Consider the following 25,739-nt stretch of genomic DNA (forward strand, 5'->3'; position numbering starts at 1 on the left):
GGGCGGGGTACTGGAGAGATGGCTCCGCAGTTAAAGCATTTGCTAGTCTTATAGAGGACCAGGTTCAGTTCCCACAAGGAAGTCTGAAACAATCTGCAACTTCAGTTTTAGGGCATCCAACACCCTCTTTGGGCCTCTGCAGGCACTCTACACACAGTGTACATACATACAAGCAGTCAAAAACAACCATACATGTGAAATAAATATTTGTTTTTAAAAGAAGGACTTACCCAGGCACAGGTGGTGTACACACCTTTAATCCCAGCACTTGGGAGGCAGAGACAGGCAGATCTCTGTGAGTTGGAGGCCAGCCTGGTCTACATACAGAATTAAATGACAGCATGGGCACACAGATAGACCAGGTCTTTTTAAAAAATCATTTCTCATTCAGTCTTCAATAAATATTGATCCTTCTCCACCTGATTGCCGCCATCATGGACACGAGTCGCGTGCAGCCCATCAAGCTCGCTAGGGTAACCAAAGTGCTGGGCAGGACTGGTTCGCAGGGACAGTGCACGCAGGTCCGTGTGGAATTTATGGATGACACCAGCCGTTCCATCATCCGAAATGTCAAAGGTCCCGTTCGAGAGGGAGACGTGCTCACCCTATTGGAGTCAGAAAGAGAGGCTCGGAGGTTGCACTGACTGACCTTCCTGCTGGGTCCTGAGTATACACCACTTGGCCCATGATGACCTGCGACTATTAAATAAAACATTTGTATTGTTTTAACTCTTAAATAAATAAATAAATATTGATCTTTATTCTTTTAAAGAAGTTGGACTCTGTGCTGGGTGGGTTCAGGTATAAAGAAGCAAAAGGCAGACACTGGCCGGTGAATCTAAGGAGACATTTCAACGTGATTGCCATATGGTAAGTCAGGACACCCACATTAGTCCCAGGTGTGTTTGGTGACAGTCAGTCCCTGGAGGCTAGCCATTTCAGTACTTATACTGAGGCTTAGGGCCTTCCAGGCTGGTAAGACGGTTCCTGGACGTAAAAATCACTCATTGGAAATATCTGGCAGAACCCTCTAGCATTTGCTACAGAATAAAACTCTTAGGGGAAGAGGTCAGAGATGGTATCTTTGAAGGTTCCAGAACATTCTCTGAATCTGAATTGGGAATTTGGGTTTAGTATTAGGCCACGGTGTTCCTGAAGTAAGGAATGAGTCTGTATCCTAGCCTGAACTGGATCCCCTAACACTCTCCAGAGTGCACTGGGAACCACGGGCGGGGAAGCGGGGGGGGGGGGGGGGGGGGGGGGATATTAGGGGTTGATTGCCATTTAAACAAAATCGCAGGGTTTGGTCTGATCGTTGTTTTCGGAATCAGAGTCCACCTTTACCATTAAAAACAGAACCAAATAAACAACAAACCCACTCTGAATCCCAGAGAATATAAATTCTAAGGCTAGCCACTGTAAGAAAGTGTCTATACTAGAGAAGGCCAAGAGCATGAAACCATCAGTTCATTTCTTTGTTCTTCAGGTTTCCAAAGCAGACAGGTGAGTTTCCACAGTACTTTCATGCTTTTTTTTTTTCGTGACGTCAGATCAGCATTCTAGAACTTCTCGGGAGAAGTCCCAAAGCCCTTGAGAGAAAGTTATTAAAACGTCACTACAGGACGCCAGTGTATTAGCGTACTTGGGCGTGGGGGCGGACGAGACTTTCCGAGTTTAAAGATGATTTAGTCCCGTCACAGAGGCGGGGCCACAGGCACCCGACCCGTGGGCTTCCTGGCCCGAGACTGCCCACGAGGAGTGAAGAAGTAGCGGCGAGCCCGGAGATCAAAACCACCGTGGGCGCAAAAGGACACCGGTGCACACCCATCCATTGCGAGGCGCACTGGCCCTAAGACGCAGAAGCGCCCCGGGACGCACACAGGACAGCTGCTGGGAGGGACGGCAGGAGAAGGCGAGGAGGAGGGGCGGGTGACAGATTCCCGCCTCCGATCCCGCCCACGGTCCCGCCCCACCGCGATTATAGCCGATGACTCAGGGCGGAGCTCCACATCCAGCCCGCGGCGGCCGCCAAGTTCTCTGGATGGGACCAGAAGTTTCTAGCCGGCCAGTTGCTGCCTTCCCTTTATCTCCTCCTTCCCCTTTGGCAGCGAGGAGGCTATTTCCAGATACTTCCAGCCCTCTCCGGCCACGTCACCCAGTCCTTTAATTCATAAAGGTGCCCGGCGCCGGCTTCCCGAACACGTCGGCGACGCAGAGGTGCCCGCGCTCCACGACCTCGTCACCCGCGCCCTAGCTCCGCGCCCCGGGCGGACCCCGACCCAGCATGAGCGCCGCAACCCAATCTCCTGTGATGCAGATGACGTCCGGCAACGGAGCCGGTGACCGAGACCCCCTGCCCCCTGGCTGGGAGATCAAGATCGACCCGCAGACCGGCTGGCCCTTCTTCGTGGACCACAACAGTCGCACCACTACGTGGAACGACCCGCGCGTGCCCCCCGAGGGCCCCAAGGTGAGTCGGGCTCGCGATCCCACCTCGACCGTGAAGGGGCCAGGTCTGGCCGGGGCTACGGGGATCACCCCACCCCGCGCCCTGCTGCGCCCGCCCGGAGAGCCCCTTCCCGTACCCTCCCCGGACAGGCGTTGGGCCTGGGGGAGCCTCCGGAGGGGTGGCCTTGGAGGGTAGCCAGCGAGGTGCCACCCTCGTGGTGACATCATGGGGTCGTTTTCACCAGCTTCTTGCGTAGGACGAAGAGCCTGCGGCAGGAGCTGCCGTCCGCAGGGTCCCCCGGGAGGGACGAGCGGCCCGATGAGCCGGCCGAGGCCCAGGCCTGGCCCGGCCGCCGCCTTTCCGTCCCGCCGCCTCGCGTGCTGAGACCCTCGGCTCTCTCCGGGGCTGACGGCGCCCGGCCGGGCTCCCAGAGCTGCTAGAGGTGGAGTTCTTTGGGAATTTCACCTTCAAGTTCTGAACTTAGTTTTTTTTCCTGTGACTTTGCTGGATCTCAGGCATAGAGTGACTCAGTAGGCTCGAATAAATAAGTTGATTTAGCCCTATATTAAAGTTTAACTTGTGTTATTGATTGAAACAGCTTTCAATTAGAGGATACTTGATCTTGTTGTGGTTGTTTTTTAAGGATACAGTTTCAAAACTAGAGATCCGACATTGTCTCGCACGCTTAGCCATTGCCTCACACTGGAGAGAAAGAGAATATATTTTTAATGGCGTAATTCTTTCTTGTGATTGTCGTATTAAAATACTCGGACGTTGTTACTAGAAACAGCTGGGAGTCTTGTGAACACAGCAGGTGTATGCTGTGTTTGCGTACAACCAGGCGTGTTATGTCAGCATCAAGGGCAAGAAAATTTGAAAGCACAGATTTGAGATGAAGTCTGGGTCTGGCATGGTGCAGTCCTGTCGTCCCAGCACTCAGGAGGCTGAGGTGGAAGGGTCTGGAATTCAAGGCCAGAGTCTGCCTCAAGAGACATAAATCTTTAATAAATAAATAAATTTAAAAAAAGAAATAATAATTAATTAAATTTGGAATGAAACCAGCCTGTGCTGCAAAATAAGGCCCTGTCTTTTAAAAAAAATTAAATTTTGAATAAAATACTTAAAGATACAAATTTAGGTAGGATCTCTTAATATATAATTAACAAGAGTCATGCTTAGCATACTGATCAGTAATAATTTATGTAAATTTGATCTTTTCAAAATGAAAAGTTTGGCAAAATAATTACACTTCAAGATTAGTCTTAAAGGCGCCGTGGCTCACACCTTTAATCGCAGCACTTGGGAGGCAGAGACAGGAGGATCTCTGTGAGTTCAAAGCCAGCCTTGTCTACAGAGAAACCTTGCCTTACACAAAACAAAAAAACAACAAAACAAAAACAAACCAAAACAACTCCCCCCCCCCAAATTATTGCTGTTTGAAGAAAATAAAAGCAGTAAAGAGTTGATATATTATTTGGAATTTTCAAAAAACTCACCAAATTTGAAATGCTTTATAAATCAGCATTTTAGAAAATTCTACTTTCATTTTTATGCATGTGATGCTGGGGTTGAACCCAGGGCCTTGAGGATGCCAGACACACTTTTTTTCTTGCAACTACCGCTATAACCACGGTACCCAGCAGTGAGCCACTACTCAGGAGTTTACATTTACAAGGAATTAATTATGTATGTATTCCTGGCTGAATTGGGTGGGCATACTTGTATCTTTTGTGTGTGTGTGTTTTACTCATTAGTGGGTAAAATGTTCTCTTTTTCTGGGGAGTAGAAAACCTGTAGTGTATTACAGCTGTATACATCTGTATTTTGAGACCTCCTTTCTATAACTCCAAGAAGAATCACACACAACCTGCTGGCACCCCTTGTTGGGAGTGAGGATCCAGTTTGAGCATGCCCATGCTCGTGCTCAGCAAGTTTGTTGTTGTTGTTGTTGTTTGTTTTTTGTTTTTTTCAGACAGGGTTTTTCTGTGTAGCCCTGGCTGTTTTGTAACTCTGTGACCAGGCTGGCCTCAAATTCACAGAGATCCTCTTGCCTCTGCCTCCCGAGTACCAGGATTAAAGGTGTGTACCACCACCGCCCAGCTTGAAGGCTGGGATCTTTCTCTAGCCACAAGTAGGTGTTGTAGCCACGAAGCAGATGCTTTAGACTGTGCAAGGTTAAAAAAAAATTAACAATTTAACATTGTTCTTACTAAACAAAGTGCAGAGTATTAAATCAGATGTCCTAGGCTTAAAAAACTTGGAAATTTTCACCATTATAATTTTAAACTTACAAGACCCTTAATGGTGCCCTACTTCCTTCCGTATAAGGAAATGCAGAGAATTCAAGTGTGTTTCGGAAGGCCACCCACCAAGCACCAAGAGCAAACCGAGGGGTCAAGCAGACTGACCTGCACAAAAGTGGAAGTGGGTGAATTTTTATGAAACTGGAGCATGCCGACTGCCCTGCTAGCCGGGATTTTGATGGTGGGTTGTGATTAACTCAGGAGAAGGGCTTCCTTTACCAGCATGGTACCAAAGCATGAGGAGAAAACGAACATTTCTGTCTAGGAGCCAAGTCCCTCAAGCTGTGCTTGCTTTGAGCCCGGGCTTCGCTCCTTCCAAACTGAAGCTTTGACGGTCACAGAACATCTGCGTGACTGCGGTTTTACTTACTGCAGGCTGCAAACTGGGAACACCTTTAATATTCTACAATAGAAATTGGTTTCTACGGCTGGGCCACCGGTGATGGCGCACGCCTTTAATCCCGGCACTCAGGAGGCAGAGGCAGGCGGATCCCAGTGAGTCCTAGGCCAGCCTGGTCTACAAGAGCTCATTCCAAGACAGAATTGATAGCTACAGTGAAACCCTGTCTCGAAAAACAAACAAAAAACCACCACCAACAACAAAAAAGAACTAGTTCCAGGACAGTTCCAAGTAGTTCCAAGGCTACAGATGAAACCTGTTTAGAAAAACAAAACAACAAAGAGAAAAAAAGAAATTGGTTTCTTTATTTTTATGTGTCTGCCTGTGTACAGGTGCCCTCAGAGCCTAAAAGGGTGTTGGATTTCTTGGAGCTGGAGTTATAGGTGGTTGTGACCCAACTTGTGAATATTGGGAATCGAACTCAGGTCCTCTGGGAGAACAGAAGGCCCCTCTTAACTGCCAAGCCGTCTCCCTATTCCTTGACATAGATTTCTTGAAGCCTAAGGAGAAAGAGCTGCTGCCTAAACAAAGGCTTGTCTGGGAAGAGCTAAGAGACCCTCAGAGCATATTCCCCTTGGGTGGGAGCTGCTTCTCAGTCGATGAGGATCCCTTCACTGAGCTGGGAAAGAAAGCCACGTGGTTGTTGACAGTCAAAGCTGATAAAGATGAGTCCTTTGTGGGAAGAAGGGACCCACTGGCCCCTTGTGTTGTAGTCAGTCTTAAACTTTGTCTCCTCAGGGTTGACTTTTGTTGTCTCTGAAGAGGTGGTAGCAAGCCTCCTGCCCCGGTTTTTTTTTTTTTTAAGTAAACCAGTGTCTTGGCCTGTTCCTGCTGAAGCCAGTGATGTCTGTATGCAATTGCCTTTCTCAGCAGCCACTCGATTCCTCCTTCTTAGTTTTCCGCACAGTTTTCCACTAATCAGGGAGGCCCACGCCAGCCAAGACCCCTTTTTCTGTAGCAACATTAGTGTTCACTTTGGGGTCTGGAGATCCATGAGCCCTAGTAGCCCCTCCCCAGCATCTCTCCTCCACGAACATAGGCCAGGTACTCAAGAGTGCTGGTCCCTTACCAGGCAGATTGTCCTCTTTCGTGGAGCAGGGCTGTTCATCTCTGTGGATCTGGGGACTCACCAACCTGGCAGTCTCCAGAGATTTGTTCTGTTCTTTTAATTCAGTTTAATTTTGTTTGCGTGGCACACACATCATGGCTTCTATGTAGAGGTGAGAGGACAATGAGGTGGAAGTGTCCACCAAGTGGGTTCTTGGGATGGAACTCAGTCCCGTAGGCTTGGTGGTGGTAGGTGTCTTTACCCGTCAAGCCATCTTGATGCCCTCTAGGGGAGCGTTTTAAGGCTGTGCTAAGGGGCTGGAGAGATGGTTCAGGAGCTAATCGCACTTGCTGCTCTTGCAGAGGACCTGGGCTCACTTTCCAGCACCCATATCACCTGGCTCACTCCAGTTCCACAGACATATGTGTAGCCACTCTCAAATAAAATAGAAACAATAAATCTTTAAAAATGCACATTGTAGTTACCTGACCCATTCTACTCCCACCCCGTGTTGGATCTGAATTGCCCACAATGGCACCCCGAAGTAAGTTCAGAGGGTTTTCTGGCGGTTCTGATTCTTCCACCTTGGTCGTGAAAGCCACAGTGGCCCCCTGAACCCGACCTGCTTCACATCTGGCCTGCCAACGCCTAGGGAATCTCGAGACCCTGTGCCCAGTGGCGGGGTGATCGTGGCAGTGTGAGGAGACCGCCCTCCTCCCTGGGCCTGGAATTTTTGCCTCCTTTCTCTCCTCCACCGACTCACCTCCACTCTGGCAGATTGGACATAGATCTGCGAGAGGGAGCAATCTCCCTTCTTCACAGAACATTGGAAGTCTTTTCTGAGTTACGGTTAAAGTGGAAAGACCCATTTATTCTGCTTCGGGCTCAGCCGAGCCTCCTGCTCTCCAGAGATGAGGTCATTTTGCTCTTTCTACATTCATCACAGGCCAGTGCGCCTCTTAGCAGAGTCAGGAAATGAGTGGCTGTTTATTCCCCTCGCCTTTCCAGCAGGTCAGTGGTTAGGTGGGAGTGGACCGGGAGAACAGCCACGTGCCTCAGGAGGGTGTGCATCCAAGACCTTCGTTTTCCCTCTAAAGAACAGCCTGTGTATTTGGCTCACACAAGAACTGATTGCACCTCCCAGGACACAGTCTGTCCCTCATTTTGTGAAGTAGATTTGTCCTTTATGAGGGTTAGAATTCGTACACAGGAAAATTGTGGCAGCGCTTGACGTTAGTCAGGGCTGAGAAAGCTTAAAACGTTGGGTGCCGTCGGGGCTGGTGGTGAGTCAGAAAGCCTCATACCACCCCGTGAGGCTTGATTAGCACTGGCCCTGTTTCTGGGATGGCACATGGTTTCCTTATATAAACCACTCTACATGTTTATGACCGTTTCTCGACATTAAAAATGTTTGTTCTGGTATCTTCCATCCAAAATAGGAAACCATACCTAATCTAAACCTTTTCTTTTCTTTTTTTTTCTTCATGTTTTAATTTGATCTTAAACATATGCGAGGCCTTATGAAGGAAAGCTGAGAGCTGAACAAGGCTCTTGCTTCTCAAGAGTCTCTGAGACTCTACAGTGACAGCCCTGATGAGCATCCTCATGCCCCACCCCCACCCCGCTGTTCTGTTCTCCTACCCCTTCTCCCCTGCTTTGCACTGTGAGGAACCACTGCATAAATCTACTGCTGCCTCACACCTTAGGCCTAGCCAGGGACGGATCTCCTCACTGAACACATATACAGGAGCTGAACTTTGTCCGTTGTCCGGCACATGTGACTCTGTGTGTGTGTGTGTGTGTGTGTGTGTGTGACAACTGATGTTACAAAGCCATCACTTGTTTCTATGGAACATATCTCTGGGGCCTTGGTAGCTTCTGGGGGAAGCCAGGCAGTGTGGATGTGTGTTGGATGTGGATGTGCGCTTTTGAAAACCTTGTCTCTTTAAATACTCCAGACACTGAGGTGGAAACTATTCCATGACGCAGAGGGATGTACCTAGCCTGTGGCTCCACAGAAAGGCTGGCCTGTCGTTCCTGCCCCTGCTTCTGTAGAAGTGTCAGGCATGTTTACTGACGTGCCTCGCCTCTCTCGGGCCAGAAGCAGGCTGTGACAGCTCTGACTCCGCACTGCTCTCTAATCTGAATCTCTTCTAAGTGGGGGTCTCTCTTGCTTTGCCCTTTTGGCTCTCAACCCTGAGTGTTCCCGGCAGTCTGTTTCATCTCAGCCTCTCCTTGCCTAGCAGAATCTGTGGGCATGGGACAATGGCTCCATAGAAGTGTAAACACAAAGAAGGCCGTCGGCAATCCCTCAGCACAACTGTGTTGTCCCTAGGTTCCCAGATGTCCCCCAGAGGCCTGTCCCCTTAGTCACTTTCTGAATGGCCTTTTCTGTGCAGCGGTCAGTGCTGACTCCCTGAGCCCATCCTCGCAGATCTGGAGGAGCTGTTTCGTTCCCATCAGTGACACAGCATCTTCGTCAGGTCTGTAGGGAGGGGCTAGGAAATGACAGCAACCAGACACTGCAGATCCGGAGCAGACAGTGCCTGGTGGCTCTGGCAAAGGAATCTAATTATTTTTTCTTGTGGCTGGCAGTAAGATCAGACACCACATACATAAAGTTCTTTACTGTCTATCCAGAACCACTTAGAATCGTTATTTGCTGCCAGTCTGCATCAGGGGAGCCTGTAAACCCATCATGTTTCCCGAGTTGCCAGCACAGGGCTGTGTCCTTCGAACTGGGGCTTCCCACTGAAAATGCCTTAGCATTTTGTTGGAAAACAATTCTTCCTATTCCAAAGGATCTTCTCCAGTACTCACCAAATCAGAAGTTTAGGGGCTTTTCCTCGGTTATTTAGAAATGTCTTTCTCGGACACTGAATGGATAAATAAGGAATGGGTAGTTTTGAAAAGCCAAATAGTGGGAGAATTGGAAGGCAGCTGAGTGTGTAGAAGAAAAGACATTGTGGTTGGTTCACCCTTCCAGGTTAACTCAGGCTGTCTGCATCCAAGCCAGACCCCCTCATCCATGAGGTGTGACTGTCTTGTCTCCCTCCCGTAGCACCCCTGTTTCTGGTGATGGTGAAGTCTTAGAGGCTGGGTGACTCAGAATGGAGCCCAAAGTCTTTGCTTGCCAGTCCTGCCTTGGCTGGGCCAGTGACTCAGCACACAGCGGGCGCTCCCTGACTTGGAGAGTACCCAGACTGAGCCTCGGTTCAGGAGCAGTGGAACCGAAGGGTTTGGAGAGATCACAGGTATTGACACACAGCATTCACGAGTGACAGGGGGCAGGGGAAGAGTTAGGTGCCTGGCCTTACCGCCAGACAAACATGGTTCTAGAAATCTCAAGCAAGTTGCACGCCCTCCATTAGCCTGGTCCCTCTGTCGGTGGACCACTCTTAACAGGGTTGAGAGAATCAAAGGAGATAGGGCACAGACAGTGCTTCGTTCAAGTTCAGCCTGTGTGTTGTTCCTAAAGATGTTTACCGTGAAGTGGGGAGGTCTCTGTAAATATGCAGCCAGCTGACCTTCCCATGTAGCAGACCTGGGCATACATGGGTCTTTCAGACAACAGCCAAGCCTGAAGTCTTCTCTCTCATAAGTTTGTCCCAAATGTAACTGGTTCTCTCTTGGTTGGTGTCCAGATAGCCCTCAGAACGCTGACCTAGGCTTCCAATGTCCCTGTGAGGGTTGTGTTCAGGTACACGGTAGCTTGGGACACAGCGGGGGTTCAGATGAAGGCCTTGGCACCTTCTAGGGCCTCCATCAGGCCCCTTGGCTCTGAGGACTTGTTCCTTTATACCAGGGACGGACGGGAGGGGACTCTGCACTGTACTGCATTGAACTCTTCATTTTTCGGCCCTGACTCCTTGAGAAGAAGTTGTCCCTCCATTGTCTCCGCAGTCCTGAGAACAGTGCCAGGCGAGAGCCAGGAGTCCGGTTTATGGCAGGGAACATGGGACCGAGAACCTTAACGTTAGAGGTGAAGGCCCTGTGACAGGACCACCGTGTTTCCCTTTAGTCTGCCATGAGTGAACCTGGGGAAGGCTGTGGAACTGCTCCAGCCCGAGGAGGGCCTCCTCCTGATCTTTTGAAATTCAGTTTGCTTCCCAGATAGAACTTTTCTGTCTGCATTGATTAAAGCAGGTGACCTTTCTCTTTCTTTTCTCCCCCAGAAGAAAGTGCTTGATTTTTCCCTGAAGCTGTGAGTGTAGGAGCCAAGTGTCTCTCGATTGGGCTCCTCATGGAGCTGCGCACCAGCTTCCCCTGTGACTAGGGATCCATCCCATTCTTTTATCTGACATGTGGAAAAGCAGAGGAAGGTTCCAGGGCTTGGGAACGTGGGAGGCTGGAGGCTGGCTATGGGTTCCCAGTGCTCCCTCCAGCAGGGGAAATACCTGGCAGCTGCTGCTGGTTACACTTGCCCTCAGACTGTGCGTGGGCTCCTCAGAGGGACACAATGTGAACTTTGAGGAGGTGGCAGCAGATGCCCTGCTCCCAGGCCAACCTTCACGCACCCTGCCCTGGCCTGACTTTTCTCCCCTAACTAAGCCTTTGGGTGTGCAAGGGAGCCCTATTCCTTGCCTTTATGTACAGTTTCCCAGCAGCGAGGGTTTCTGTGTGTGAGCCCCTCCCCAAGTAGCTGACTAGCATCTGAAAGAATAGCTCAGGGCTTAGGTTTTTAGGGTGCTTCTTTGGCCCTGTTTACTTCCAGGTTAGCTCTCAGTGTAGACCTTGGGATTCTTGCTAACTAGTCTCTCTCCTTATTTTTTAAAAAAAACTTTATTTTTATTTTCTGTGCATTGGTATTTTGCCTGGATGTCTGTGTGAGGGTGCCTCTGGAACCGGAGTCAGAGAGTTGCGAGCTGTCATGTGGGTGCTGGGAGTTGAACCTGGGTCCTCTGGAAGAGCAGTCAGTGCTCTTAACCGCAGAGCCATCTCTCCAGCCCCAACTAACTAGTCTCTTAAGACTGAGATAAAAAGGCTTCTAGCTGTAACAGACTTATTACCAAACCGGTAAAATCCACCAAGGAACTGGGCTTTGCAGCGGTAGGCTCAACCTTAGTCCATCAGTAACTGGAAACGATGGAGCGGGATTGTAGTTCAACACAGGGAGTAGCTCAGTCTTTACAAAGGCTTTCTCATGCCCTGTTTCACTATGTCTTTTAATAATAGCCAGTTGAGGTGGCACATGCCTCTAATCCCTACACTTGGGAGACAAGAAGCACGAGGATCGTGAGTTCAAGACCATCCTCAGGTACATAGCAAGTTCAAGGCCAGTGTGAATGTGCAAACCCAATTAAAACAAAACAACAAAACCCTTTAGAACCCCCTAGAAAGTGAGGGAATTTTTATGGCTAGGACACTGAGTCTTTTAAAGCAAGTTCTGTCCAAGGCTAACGAGTTATAGGGAAGGGTTGGAGCCCAGGGTAGCAGCTTACAGATCAGGGCTCATGCCCATCATTCTTATTTATCTGGACACAGCTGCAGAGACAAGCAGTATGGGTTTCCTCTTCTAAAACATGTAGGGACATCTCTTTTATTAATCCTAGGATGAAGCGTTTCTTTTTGTTTTGTTTTGCCTGGTTTCCAGGAACTCACTTTGTGGACTAGGCTGTCCCCAAACTCAGAGATACATATATATGCCTCTACCCCTTGAGTGCTAGGATTAGAGGCGTGGGTCACCGTGCCAGCCGATAAGTGTTTCTATCTGAATAACTGGCATACCTGGGCAAGCCTCTGATCACAACCCATGACTCATGATATTTTGTGGTCAACACAGACATATCTTTTTTTTTTTTTTTTAAAAAAGACTTATTCATAACTTTTTAAAAATTTTATGTATGAGTGCTCTATAGTCAAATACAACTTTATTGCCAGAAAAAAGCATCAAATTCCCACCCCCACTATAGATGGCTGTGAGCCACCATGTGGATGCTGGGAAGTGAACTCAGGACCTCTGGAAGAGCAGCCAGTGCTCTTAACTGCTGAGCCATCTCTCCAGCCCTCATATTTTTTTGTTTTTAACTGTGTGTGTGTTGTGAATGTCTGTTTGCACATATGAGTGCAATCTAGCCCTCAGAATTTTTTGTTTTTAACTGTGTGTGTGTTGTGAATGTCTGTTTGCACATATTAGTGCTGTCATTTGCAAAGGCCATGGGAGGAAGGGGATTGGATCCCTTACAGGTGGAATTACAGGCCATTGTGAGACACTAGATGCATGTGCTGGGAACCTAATCCTGGTCCTCTGCAATAGCAGTGTGTATTCTTAGCTACTGAGCCATCTTCAGCCCCACGGCCCTCGGTCTTCCCGGGAGTCCCAGAATAAAACCCGTCTCCTCAGAAGCACTGAACGGACTTGAGCAGCACATGGGTCTGGCTTCTAGTTCTGAATTTGCCCTCCAGAAGCAATGTCACAATCCAGGGGAGTAAGAGAGTTTTGAACTTGGCTGCCAGAATGCATGTTGGCTTAGGTATCTCATCGATGGTAAGTCATTTATGTGGCCTCTTGGATACAAAGGCTGTGATGGGTACCCCACCTGATAGAGGCGAGCCCAGCCACTTTGTTTCTGCCCAGATCCTGGCCCCACTGGACTTGCACTGTGTCTCTTTGAAACCTCTGCCTTTTCACTGGTGTTAGCAGTTTTGAGTATTGTTAGTAAGACTCAACAGCTCAGCTGGGAGAAAGCTCTTCTGGCCTGAAAACCAAGCTCATGGAATTAGTGTTCTACTTAAGACTCCGGGGCTTGAGTTGGAAGTCCTGCTCGTCACCATTGCTCCTGATAAATCGGAACTGTAATTTTAGGTATTAAGCCCACTTCATGTAAGAGCCAGGAAGGGGTATCCAGGGTTCAGAGAGCCACCTACGGAGTGTACAAGGAACCAGCTGTGGTTGGGTTGAGGCTTGCTTTTCATTCTGTTCTGGGAAACTGAGTGTGCCAAGCCCAAGAGCTGTTCTCCCAACCCTGCTTTTAATATATGAGGGTGGGGGTGGGGTTCAGCCTTGTCTTAATTTGGGCTATAAAGCTTTGGGGTACTTTGAGTGTCACTGGTTTCTGACAAATGAAGGCATGCCTGTGATGATATAGTCACAGGAAGAGTTCCAGGAGTTTCTGGTGAATACCTCAGGTCCTTCTCCACGCCAGCACCGCAGGCTGTCCTCCCAGTTTGAATAGGATTTCTTGGGATGGACACAGCTTTCACCATTTTTATTTTCTCCTGGGTGCTCCATTGTCCTACAGCCTGAGAACCAATACTTTGTAGGATATTTCTGGGCCTTCTCTGAATTTATAGCTAAGAAAACCTGAGGTCTAGGGAGGGGCTGCAGTCTGCTCACGGAGCACATGGGGGGGCAGCCACGTGCAATCTTTGTGTCGGTAGTGCATCCCCTTAGTGTTTGTGCACTTCCTGCAGACCTGCAGACAAGCCCATCACTCACTGGGCTCAGAGCCTATCTTCATGCTTTTTCTAATAATGTCTTATGCCTAAAAGGACACATTTGGGCTCATTTAGTATTTTTCCTGATTTTTTTTTCCCCTGGGTCATCTCATGGAGTTGTTTGGTACCCTAAGATAGCCTCAGGATTTTAATGTTGGCAATAATGTTTTCACTATGAAACAAGAGTAAGATTAGTGCATTCATTTATACATTAATGCAGTATGATAAGTCAAAGTCAGCCCCAGGCCCTCGTTTCCTAGTTAGAGTTTGTGCGCCTTCCTGAGGGCTTTATCAAAGATAAGGATAATGAGCTGGACTGCAGGGAGGTCACCAGGAAGAGGTGAAAGGTTCTCAGACATCTAATCAGTAGTTGTGTTTGTGCCCAGCCCCTGTTGTGTGGCTGGAGAGGGTTCCTGGGGTCCTCACTACAGTCAGAGGTGGTTGAGTCTTGCCTCAAAGACGCTGATGTGACCTATTCTGTGAGTCAGTTGGTTTTTCAAAATACTTTTTTTTTTTCAATCAAAACCCAACAGAGGGATAGAGGGGAGCGTGGAACGTCTTTAGGGTACTGGACTCTTGAAGATGATGATGGCTTTCTATCAATTGGCGTGTTCACACACCCACGAGACTCAGGACTCTAAGGAAAATCCCTGGGCCAGGCTTACCTGGATGCCTGTCACTACTCTCCAGCTAGTACCAGCCAGCAGTGCCATTTCCTGTTGACTCAAGGCCAGAGTCTTGGTGGAGGTTCCCGTTTTTCCTTCCTGTAACGGAGGGCTTCCTATCTCTTGCTCACTTCTCTTTCTCATTCTGCCCCCTTCCCATCTCTGCCTTGGTGTCCCCACTCCTCGTTCATCTCTGACTTCTTCGTTCCTCCTTGGCTCCTCCTACCTCGTTGAGGCATCCGAGGATCCTCTCTCCCTTCAGTTTCATCTGCCATAGCTGTAGCATTCGCTCTTGGTTACTGCACCCCTTCCTCCCTGGGCCCAGGCCTAACACTTCTGGCAAGATGGCGGGTTACCCTCCTGCCTAGGTCCCTGTGTGAGCTGGATGGGGCTGCCTACTTGTATTCCTTTGCTTTTCCAGTTGAGGTACAGGTGAACTGCATAAGATGCAAGGTCTTTAGTGCCTTTGGTATAGGGGCTGACCCTAAGAGAAGCCCCCCCCCCGTCAGGCCTGTCTGTGGGGGCATAGGGTCGGGTGGGTAAGCTGTGACGGGGTGAGCGGTAAGGGGCTGCAGAAAAGTGCAGTGTTTGAGGTATGTGTACATATGCACCACCCAGATGCAGAGAATGTTTTAACTCAAGGTTCCTTCTAGAACCTTCCAAACCACTTTTATAGATGACCACATGCAGATTTATGTCACCATCAGTTACCTTTGTCCTTCACTTTGGGTTCCTTTGATGCTTTGGAATCTCTTGTGTCTCTTTAGGGAGGGAACCCTGATTTGTTCTAGGCATTTTGCATATCCCTCTTCAGTGTGTTGTATAAAACTTCACCCAGGGGGCAGCAGTTACAACTATCTATTAAAGGCCAGCAAAGGCAATTGGATCTGGAACATATAGTGAATTTCAGTCTTTAAAACAAACAAACGAACAAAACCCTCAGGCCTGGAGAGGAGTCTCAGCAGTTAGGAGCACTGAACGCTCTTCCAGGGAGCTGGTGATTGATTCCCAGCATCCACGTGGCAGCCAATAGCTATTCGTGACTTCAGTCCCTGGGGATCCCGTGCTCTCTTCTGGCCATGGACATATGGCACACATTCATGCAAGGAAAACACTAAAACACATTTAAAAATCGAAAAAAAAAATCAGAAAGCAAGGCCTGGCATCTCACCTGTAATCTCTGCATCGGGGTAGCTCAAGGAAGACCAGAAATTTGAGGCCAGCCTGGGCTACATGTAAGTCCCTGTCACAAACAAACAACTCACAGTAGTTCTGTAGGGTGCTTGTTGCCTGCTTTGCTTTAAAGAAGTGGAAGTGAAGGCTTACAGGGAAAGGGAATTGTCTGTGCTCACTGAGCTGTTGGCTGATGGTAAAAATGGGCTTGGAGTCTAGCGAGGCTAGCCTCCACGTGGGAAAGCCCCACGTGTCTAATACCTCAGCCACCCTGGCTTTTCAGGTAAACACGTTTCTCATTTGTTTCATGCGTTAACTTGTCTAGTTTTTGAACAAGGTTTCATGTAGTCCAGGCTGACCTCAAACTCAGTGTGTAGCTGGAGATGGCCTTGAACTTGTGCTGGGGTTATAGGTGTGCACCACTGTATCTGTTCTTATATGCTCCTTAGGATTGAACGCAGGATTTCTTGCATGCTAGGCCAGCACTCTACCAAGTGAGCTTTATCCCCAGCCCTTTAACTTGTCTTATTTGCAAGGGTCATATCTTGTTGGTTTGATGACCCTTGGGGCCCATCGGAGTGGTGGTTTGATGTCCCCTGGAAGTTTTAGATAAGGCTAGCTCAGGCTTGTTAGCTGCCTGACTCTGGGGGGGTAGGTAGTGCCTGAGGCTCTGTTCGTGCTGAAGAAACAATTAGTCACAGGCAGTCCCCCAAAACACAGGATAGGACTATGCAAAGTCTGGTTTCAACTGCAAAGCAGGGTGTCTGTCCCAGTGAGTGGACACATTGCCTAGAAAATACGTTATAGCAGGGTTCTTTGGTTGTCTCTTGCCAGCTCCCTATGGTGCATGCCTCATGGCCAGAACTGGGTTCTGTCAGTGAAGCCTGGATCTCCTCCCAGCTCTTGGGTGACCTGAGAGTTAAGCAGGCTAAAATAATGCTGATGTCCTGAGCACGTGGGCATTCTAATCTGAGAGTACCGAGTGCTTGTCTGCCCCTCTCCCCAAGGACACAGTGACACCCTTGCCTTTTCTGTTTTTTGGAGGCCCTCCAGGGGCAAGGTCTCAGCCGGAGAGAGTCAGTGGATGGGCCTGAAAGGGTCACATTCCAGGGCCAGCTACCTGGTGTCCAGACCTGTACATAAATAGAAAGCGTGGCGGAATTAATGCCTCTTCACTCAAAGTGCAAATGAACCGTAAGGGGTCCATTCTTAGCCTTTGCCCGGGTCTGCAGCTGTAGAAATGACACCCCGAGCTCACAGAGTCTCAGCTTCTGACATTTGTTTGCCATTCGGAGAACTACCCCACAGAGGAAGGCTCGCTCTCCTAAATACCGACCTACTTGGATATGTACAAGTGACAGAGCCCAGCTCCCCTCCTCTGTGGAAGGGCACGTCTGCTCAGGAGGCTGCTGGAGGCTACGTTACACAGCCGCCCGCCGATTGGAGAGAGATGTCATTGCCCAGTGGGTGGCTGGCCGGCCTCGGTGTCTGAAATAAGATCTTCCCCATAGGTACATCTGGAACTTGGCCTTCTCAAGGGTCCCCAAAAATAGCCAGGCCTCTAAAGGGACAACTTTGTGATAGGACTTGAGAAGGACCCCCAACTGTTCTTAGCCCAAACAGGGTGTAGCTTATTGGGGGATGGGGGAAATGTTCTGTGGTATCTATGGGACTTGTCAAAGCGGGGCCAGGGAAAGTTTAGATGAGCACAGCTCCTTCTGGGCACGGCAGCGCGCAGGGTGGGACATGTGGCCAGGAAATCACTCAAAGGAGAAAGCTGCTCCAAGCCAAAGGAGATTCTGACCAAACTCACCCAGCAGGATTCTTCCAAGCCAAGGGTGATCAGACACCTGGGGAGGATGGTAACCCTGGGAACCTGATCCGATAGCCACCGTGGTGGGCTGGGAGGAGGGGGTTCTGCTGACCTGGCTCAGCGGTTCTTTTGTCGTAACTGGATTTTACAAGGAAATGCACAGATGGGCCTAGGAGAAAGTTCAGCAACCTTGCTGTAAAGTCTAGCCAGGCAGAGACTTGCGAGCTGGCCCGGGAGACTGGCACCGTGACTAATCCCCGGGTTTTGTTCTCTTCTTGCACCACTTCTGCATTCCTGTGTATCTCCCTTTCTTGCAACTTGTTCTAAAAATATTTCCAAGTAGCTAGCCCCTGAAACACACACCACACCAAACACACACACACACACACACACACACACACACACACACGACCACATTCACGGCACACAAACATATATGCTTCTCCAGAAAGATTTTCAAGTTAGGTTCTGTGATTGGATCAGATACAAACTTTGTGGTTGGGAAACACGAGAGCTTTATTGGGAGCAGAGAAGTTTCCTGCAGTTTAGTAGCCCTAGTTGAGTCTTTCCGGGTCACCTCCTGGTGTCGGGCAGCCAGCCCTAGTTGAGTCTTTCCGGGTCACCTCCTGGTGTCGGGCAGCCCTAGTTGAGTCTTTCCGGGTCACCTCCTGGTGTCGGCCTCTGCAGATATGCAGGGGCTGGTTAGCTGCTGTCTGCTGCTGTCCTATACTCTGCCTTACTGTCACCCAGAAAAACCTGTCTCCCCACTGTGGGAGAGTGGGATCCCTCTTGTGCTTCAAACTGATACTTGACTTCCAGGTGCACCTCAACTTTTTTTTCCCTCTCCTGAGACAGGTTTTATTACATAGCCCAGGATAGCCTGGAACTCACCAGGATGGCCTCCAAGTCAGAGAACTGCTCGCTTCTGCCTCTCAAGTTCTGGGATTAAAGGAATGCACCACCATTCCCAGTACCCTTAAATCTTAAAGTGTTGATCACATAGCAGTCTCTGGGAATCTGGGAAAAGCAGAGCCGGTGGAGTGGTCTGTCCACTGTGCTTAGCTCGCCTGTCTGACCTATGATGCCCAAGTCACCTCGAGGATCAAGGCCTTCGGCACCACCGTTCCCCCTCAGGGTCTCTCTGCCCTGTTTCTAACCAGTCTTCATTTCTCCTTACTTTATTTTAGGAAACTGCATCCTCTGCCAATGGCCCTTCCCGTGAAGGCTCCAGGCTGCTGCCCGCTAGAGAAGGCCACCCTATATACCCGCAGCTCCGACCAGGCTACATTCCCATTCCTGTCCTCCATGAAGGCACTGAAAATCGGCAGCCACACCTTTTCCATGCCTACTCCCAGCCTGGGGTGCAGCGATTTCGAACCGAGGCAGCAGCCACTGCTCCTCAGAGGTCCCAGTCTCCTCTGCGCGGTGGCATGACAGAAGCCACCCAGCCGGATAAACAGTGTGGACAGGTGCCCGCAGCTGCAGCAGCTCAGCCTCCAGCAGCCCATGGGCCTGAGGTAAGACACCAGGCTCTTGCTGGGCCAGATACCTGGTGGTACACAGGGCTCAGGGCCCGGCCTGCTGCACCAATGCAGAGACAGTTTGGCAGCCTCATATTGCTCCCTGTATCTTACACCTCTGTTATTTCTGTAGTAAAAGAATTGGTGCCAAGATGGCAGCTGCATGGTCAAAATGCATAAAGCTGACAGCAGCTGCCTGCCTCCTAGGTCACAGCGCTCTATTCACCCTGGACTCTCTGTTTCGGAGAGGGCCCTCAGTTATTCTGCTCAGTCCTTCCAGACGCACATCAACCATTTGGACCTATGCTGAGGATGAAATCAGGGCAGCAATTCTGTCTTCAGAGCGTGCCGCTAAAGGAAACACAGCTCAAGTCAGAGGGCAACAGCTTTAGACTTGGGCTTGAGCCCTGAAGCTCAGCACTGCAAGGTGCATTAACAGCGAAAAGATAGAGTCCATCCGGTTCTGAGCTGAGGCTTGTGGCCGGCAGATCTGGTAGGGTTCTCAGCAGTTAAGCCCTCTTCCTCCTCCTGTCTCCAGATCATCCCCTGGGCCCCTGGCATTGTTCTTGAGTATGAGCCCTCGTTTCCTGCTTGTATCAGTGTCCTGACTGCCTCCCCTACGTATGTTCAGCTCCACCATCCCGGGGTGAAAAGTCGTAGTTGATGTGGGACATTGGAGGTCCCTTTCCTTCCTTGGAGATGTGCTTCCCATGTTTGTAAAGTTTTGCAGTATCTGAGTCAAAACAGCACACTGGGCAGAGATCTTAGAAAACTTAAGTTAACAAGGCTTTTAGTTGTGAGCCGCCTAAGGAGCCATCTTCTTCACTTTCTGGATGACTAGAGGGTAGATTAGAAGAGAAAGGGACCTGGCCTGCATGCAGACACGGGCAGCTCCCTAATAGAGGTCCCACTGCATTCTCCAGTAAGTGGTTAAGAGGAAGTGAGGAGACCTAACCCACACAGCGGACCACGCCCTTCCAGTGCACAGCGCTGCCTGCCAAGGCATGTACACAGACGCATTCAGTTAATCCTTAAAGCAACCATGTGAGGTGGGCAGGCGGCTTGCCCGTATTTCAGGTGAGGCCCAGAGAACCGAGCTTCCAAGTGTTTGAACCTGAGTGTTTTCATGCCGGGGCTCTGAGAACCTTGTGCGTGCTAGGCGAGTGCTCTCCCAGTGAACGACATTCCGAGCGTTAGGAGAGATGGTGCTGGAGATCAAAACCAGGGCCCCAAACACACTGAGCACGTGTTTCCTCACAAAGGGACAGACAAAGGCTGCCTTTCTCTCCACACCTTGAAAATGTTTGTAGTGGAAACGTTTTTGGGAACTGTGCTATCCTGGCCAGGGGGTGCCTGATGGAAATTTGGAGTGCCAGGACAGAAGGGTCACTCATGACACACGCCTCTGCCCTTTGTCTCTTACAGCGGTCTCAGTCCCCAGCTGCCTCTGACTGCTCCTCCTCATCCTCCTCAGCCAGCCTGCCCTCCTCCGGCAGGAGCAGTCTGGGTAGCCACCAGCTCCCCCGGGGCTACATACCCATCCCTGTGATACACGAGCAGAACATCCCTCGGCCGGCAGCCCAGCCCTCCTTCCACCAAGCCCAGAAGACCCACTACCCAGCTCAGCAGGGTGAATACCAGACCCACCAGCCTGTGTACCACAAGATCCAGGGGGATGACTGGGAGCCCCGGCCACTTCGGGCAGCATCCCCATTCAGGTCACCAGTCCGGGGTGCATCCAGCCGGGAGGGCTCTCCGGCCAGAAGCGGCACACCGGTTCACTCCCCGTCACCCATCCGTGTGCACACCGTGGTTGACAGACCTCAGGTATGGAGAGGCAGTGGCTGACAGAAATTCAGATGGCTGTCGCAAGCTGAGGGGTTCTACAGGTGCGCTGGGCTTCCTCAAAATGCTGTCTAGTCAGCTTAGGCAGAGCTCGAGAAATGCTGAACTCTGGAAGTTGCCGGTCCTTGATGAAAACGCAGGACAGGGACTGTAGAGCCTTCAGTACTTTCCACGGCATTTGCTCAGCTGTTTGCTTCCCATTGCACTCACTCTAGGGGCAGAGGGGAGAGCTTGATAATGCTGCCTCCCAGTGTTGTCTCTCTCATTCTTTATTCCTGAATGCTCACCACACCGGTGGTTCCTGGTCTCCCTGTGGCCCCACTCACACCTCAAACACTGTGTAGTCTCAAGTTTAAGAGGTACACTGTTTCCCTTTCTCTGGTCTCCAAGCCATCCTCTTGATCCCTCTGGGAGTTTGCCCAGGCCGGATCCAAGGCATAAAACACCAGCGCAGTCGCTGCTCCCCGCCCTCCAAAGGGCAGCTAGTCTGTGCCCTAAAGCCACCTCCTTTCTCCCACGTCTTGCTTGAGTCCCTTAGGGTCCAGCACCTGATTATTCTGTACATTACCAAATGGCCCTCTTATCTCGTCAACCCTGAGCCTGATAACAAGGGACCCTGTCTGACACACACTCCGCCCTTTGCAGTAGGGCACTGTGGCCCTTGACTGATGCGTTGGCAGGCGGTAATGGAAAGCCATCTTGGTCCGGGGTATAGCATGGGTACAACCCTGTGTATCCTCCTGGGAAGCTGGGGAGAGAATATTACTGAAACTGAACAGCCTGCAACTTAGAGGCAGGACACTCAGTGTCCTTGGCCTCCTCTGGCTGCAACACGAGCAGCTGAATTATTATCACAGTTTTTAAAAGGAAATCTCCTACAAACAGTGATATTATCTAAGTCCCTGAAACAGAAAACCTTCATCTTTTTGCTGGTTCTGCATGTGTGTGGCGTGCATGCATGCATGGATACATACATGTTCTGTGTGGTGGAGGCCTGTGGTTTCCAGGACGTGTCTTCCACTCTCCACCCTTTATACCGAGGCGGAGTCTCTCACTTGAACACAGAGCTTGCCAGGACAACTAGTCTAGCTAGCCAGCTTGCTTTTGGGGTACCTTCTCTCTGCCTCCTGAGTGCTAGGATTACAGGTGGCCCACCACACCATCCAAGCGGTCACGAGGGCCCTGGGACCCAAACTCCAGCCCTCTCGTGTTTGCAGCAGGTGTCTTGCCTGCTGAGTCATCTCCCCAGCGCTGTCTTTAGCTTTTTTTCAACTTTTCAGAAGACTTCTAAGACTCATACAAAGAAGTCCCAGGGGCCCTTCATCCATGTCCACTGTTTTGTTTTGTTTAAGACATTCTCTCAAGTAACCCAGGCTGGCTCCAAAGTTACTATGTATCTGAGGATGACTTTGAACTTCTGATCCTCCTGTTCCTATTTCCCTAGTGCTGGGGTTAGAGGGTGTACCACTGTGTTGGGTTCACGTGGTGCTGGTATCCTTTACACACTAGTCAAACACTGGCAACTGAGTTACACCCCCAGTAACCCCTTCCCACCCCCCACAATGCCCGCCCTGTTCGTGCTCACTGCTCTCATCTTCTGTCACTTCATTCTCTGTATCGTCCACTTTTTAACTGCACGAGAAGTGTTTGCAAATACCATGCCCTTTACTCCTGGAAACTTCAGCAAATATTTGCCCAAGAAGCACGGCCACAGTAGGATGGCCCGATTCCAGAAATGTCATATTCTTGCAGTAGCACGATCCAGTATCCTCTCCACTTTTTAGATTTCCTTCCCAGCATGTTCCCGTTTCGGGATCTGATCCAGGACTGCAAACACCGCCTTTAGACGTCACTTCTCTTTCGTCTCTGGAACTGTTCCCCAGCCTCTCGAGCTTTCATGACCTTGACATTTCTGAAGAGCGGGACGCCCTTTTCTAAGTGTTTCTCCTTATCCGGCCTTCTGTTGCTTTTAGAACCCAGGGTGGGGGGTGGCTGTGGAGGCAGGAGCGGTGAGGGCTGATGTGGGGCAGAGGGCATTTGGTGGAAGCAGAGCTTGCCAGTGAGACAGACGTGCTGCTCGGCATCCTGGGGTTTAGCAGTCCCGGGAAAGAGCGCCCATTGGTAGTGAGAATTTCCCTCAGGCTTGCTCCACGTTTCCCCTGTCAGCCAGGGAGCATTTAATACTAGTTTGACCTCTGTTGACCTTGATCTTGGTCGCCTTTCTCTTATATTTTGTTCATAGAACCATTTTTAGAGCTTTCAAGGATTTCACTCATCTGACCATTAAAGCAGAATTAATATTTTTACTTGGGGCGGGAATAGAGCAACATTTCCTCCCGGTTGGTGAAACCAGGGCATACGAGGATTTTAGAGTCCAGGTGTCATCTAGATGCTAGAAGAGCCCTGCTCAGTTCCCATTCGGAGCATAATTCATTTTTAAAAATATGACTGTGACCTCCAGTCCCTGGAAGGACTGTGTGACAGATGCCAGGGTAAGGTGTTGTATCTCAGCAGAGCACCAGTGTCCAGGGGCCAACCTCTTCCAGGGTTCAACTATTTTGAGCATCTTGCTTATTCTTAAAAATAAACAACTGGTCTGAGCAGAAACCACTAGACTGTTACAAGTCTGGACCAGGTATTTGAAAGGTCACCTGTGAGGGTCCAGCAAGGAGAGGCTGGAGCCGAGGCAGGGTCTCTGCCGAGGGCTGAGATAGAGTCACTCAGAAAGTACCCTGAACAGCCAGCATGCTGTTTCATTTTTGAGAATTACTGTGGCCTGCTTTTTCTTGCCATGAGAATATCATCTATAGCCGGGTGGGGATGGCACACACCTTTATTTAATCCCAGCACTCGGGAGGCAGAGGCAGGCAAATCTCTGTGAGTTCGAGGCCAGCCTGGACTGGAAGAGCAAATTCCAGGACAGACTCCAAAGCTACAGAGAAACCCTATCTCAGGGGGGAAAAAAGAAGAAGAAGAAGACTATCTATCATCTACAAGAAATACACTGATCCCTGGAGGCTTACCAAATAATTTGGTCACATACATAATTAATACCCAGTTTGTAATTTGGCTCTTGGCTGACCTTAAAGTCTCACTACCAGCCTAGAGAGATGCTCAGCAGGTAGAGCACTTGTTTGCTCAGAAGGTGCCCACCTGCCTGTAATTCCAGCTCTGGAAGATCTGACTTCCTCTTCTGGCCTCTTCAGGGCACATGACGTACATACAGATCACATAGAAATAAATAAAAGTAAATCTTAAAAAATATTTTTTATGAAAGGCATTTTCTAGCTCAGTGGCTAAAGAGGAACTTTCCGTGCGAGGCTGACAGTCCAAGTTCAGTTCCTGGAGCTCATGGAGCGGTGGGAGGACAGAACTCTGCAAGTGGTCCTCTGACACCCACAGGCACACCAGGCACAAAGTGCCTGTGCGCGCATACACACACAGACACACACACACTCAATAAAAGGGTTATTTCCGATCTTCTTACTATTTGGTATTAGCTATAAATTATTGCTTCAGACGGCTATTAAAACTCTGTGTCCTCTTTTCTCAGCAGCCCATGACCCAACGAGAGCCTCCACCTGTCACCCAACCTGAAAACAAAGCAGAAAGTAAGCCAGGCGCAGCTGGACCCGATCTCCCTCCTGGACACATCCCCATTCAAGTCATCCGCAAGGAGGCAGACTCCAAGCCTGTTTCCCAGAAACCGCCTCCTCCTGCGGAGAAGGTGGAAGTGAAGGTCTCCTCTGCCCCAATTCCTTGTCCTTCTCCAAGCCCAGCCCCTTCAGTTGTTCCTTCTCCCCCCAAGAATGTGGCTGCAGAACAGAAGGCAGCCCCGAGCCCTGCCCCTGCAGAGCCTGCATCCTCCAAACCAGAAGCCGAAGCCCCTCCTAAACACCCAGGTGTGCTCAAAGTGGAAGCCATCCTGGAGAAGGTACAGGGGCTGGAGCAGGCTGTCGACAACTTTGAAGGCAAGAAGACTGATAAAAAGTACCTGATGATCGAAGAGTATTTGACCAAAGAGCTGCTGGCCTTGGATTCTGTAGACCCGGAAGGGCGAGCTGATGTGCGTCAGGCCAGGAGAGATGGCGTCAGGAAGGTTCAGACCATCTTGGAAAAACTCGAGCAGAAAGCAATCGATGTCCCAGGTCAAGTACAAGTCTATGAACTCCAGCCCAGCAACCTTGGGTCAGAGCAGCCGCTGCAGGAAATCATGGGCATGGGTGTCGTGGCCCCTGAGAAGGATGAGAAAAGTCCTGGAACCGAAGATCCACAGACTGAAAGCCAACAGCCGGAAGCCAAAGCAGCCTCGCCTCCGAATCCCAGCAGCACAGCGGACTCAGCTGGCAATCCAGTGGCTCCCTAGAGTCCGCCTGGAGCCTCGGACTGACTGCTGTAGAGACTTTTAAGTTGCATGCACTGCAGGACCTGCAGTCTGCTGGTCCTTATTATTCATAGCCGCTTGGTATGCAGTAATGTGGGGTGGAGGCAAAGCACTAACTAACCAAGGGGGCTTTTCTTCTGTATTCTTATCTGTATAAATAAAAGAAGTTGCCTGTTCTGAAGTCTAACCCTGCTGCTTGTTTGGAGAGCCCTTTCTGTGCATGAGTAGGGTGAGTTAACCATGACTGTGAGTGATCTTCCTGTAGCTCTGGACTGAAGGGCTTTGGGGGGATAGGCAGAGAGATACAGGAATCAGAAACCCGGTTTTTGAGACATGTTGCCATTTTGATGGGATAATCTTCATCTCATTACTGAAATACCTACCTTTAGCCGAAATGAGATGTACAGGAAGCCCTAGGAATATCTGTATGTTGGAATGGCTTTAATGTTACATTTTGGGGTGGGGGAAAAAATAAAGTGATTATATAACTCTCGAGATGGTTTTTGTGCTTTCTGAACTTTGAAGAGTGGCAGATAGCATCAAGGTTGTTCCAGGACTGGGGGTGTAGCTCAGTGGGTGAAGTGGGGATCCGCATATGAAAGGTTGGGCACAGGCCTATCATCCCAGCACTAGGGAGGCAGAGCCTAGGATGCCCAGGGCTCACTAGTCAGCCAGCCGTGCTAGACCAGTGAGCTCCAGGCT

At 49.9% G+C, this 25,739-nt stretch overlaps 2 protein-coding genes across 3 annotated transcripts; both read left to right on the forward strand.

The window, feature by feature from the left end:
• The first annotated feature begins 424 nt into the window (after positions 1-424).
• On the forward strand, positions 425-714 carry LOC142850970 (small ribosomal subunit protein eS28-like). The gene has a single exon (XM_075974857.1). The coding sequence runs from the start codon at positions 435-437 to the stop codon at positions 642-644; it is 210 nt and encodes a 69-aa protein (XP_075830972.1). The 5' UTR covers positions 425-434; the 3' UTR covers positions 645-714.
• Positions 715-2,007: 1,293 nt separating this feature from the next.
• Bag3 (BAG cochaperone 3) lies at positions 2,008-25,530 on the forward strand. Of its 2 annotated transcripts, none has more exons than XM_075972447.1 (4): positions 2,008-2,470; positions 18,476-18,805; positions 20,234-20,635; positions 24,207-25,530. In XM_075972447.1, the coding sequence occupies exons 1-4, from the start codon at positions 2,285-2,287 to the stop codon at positions 25,017-25,019; spliced, it is 1,731 nt and encodes a 576-aa protein (XP_075828562.1). In that variant the 5' UTR covers positions 2,008-2,284; the 3' UTR covers positions 25,020-25,530. The 2 variants fall into 2 exon arrangements, with proteins under 2 accessions (XP_075828562.1, XP_075828564.1); XM_075972449.1 differs by having other exon boundaries at positions 24,210-25,224.
• The last annotated feature ends 209 nt before the right edge of the window (positions 25,531-25,739 follow it).

Source organism: Microtus pennsylvanicus, chromosome 5 (assembly GCF_037038515.1).
Source record: "Microtus pennsylvanicus isolate mMicPen1 chromosome 5, mMicPen1.hap1, whole genome shotgun sequence".
NCBI lineage: Eukaryota > Metazoa > Chordata > Mammalia > Rodentia > Cricetidae > Microtus > Microtus pennsylvanicus.

Coding starts and splice junctions, on each gene's coding strand:
- LOC142850970 (XM_075974857.1), top strand. CDS start 435: ATGGACACGAGTCGCGTGCAGCCCATCAAGCTCGCTAGGGTAACCAAA.
- Bag3 (XM_075972447.1), top strand. CDS start 2,285: ATGAGCGCCGCAACCCAATCTCCTGTGATGCAGATGACGTCCGGCAAC. Junction 2,471..18,475: donor TGCCCCCCGAGGGCCCCAAG/GTGAGTCGGGCT, acceptor ACTTTATTTTAG/GAAACTGCATCCTCTGCCAA. Junction 20,636..24,206: donor CCGTGGTTGACAGACCTCAG/GTATGGAGAGGC, acceptor CTCTTTTCTCAG/CAGCCCATGACCCAACGAGA.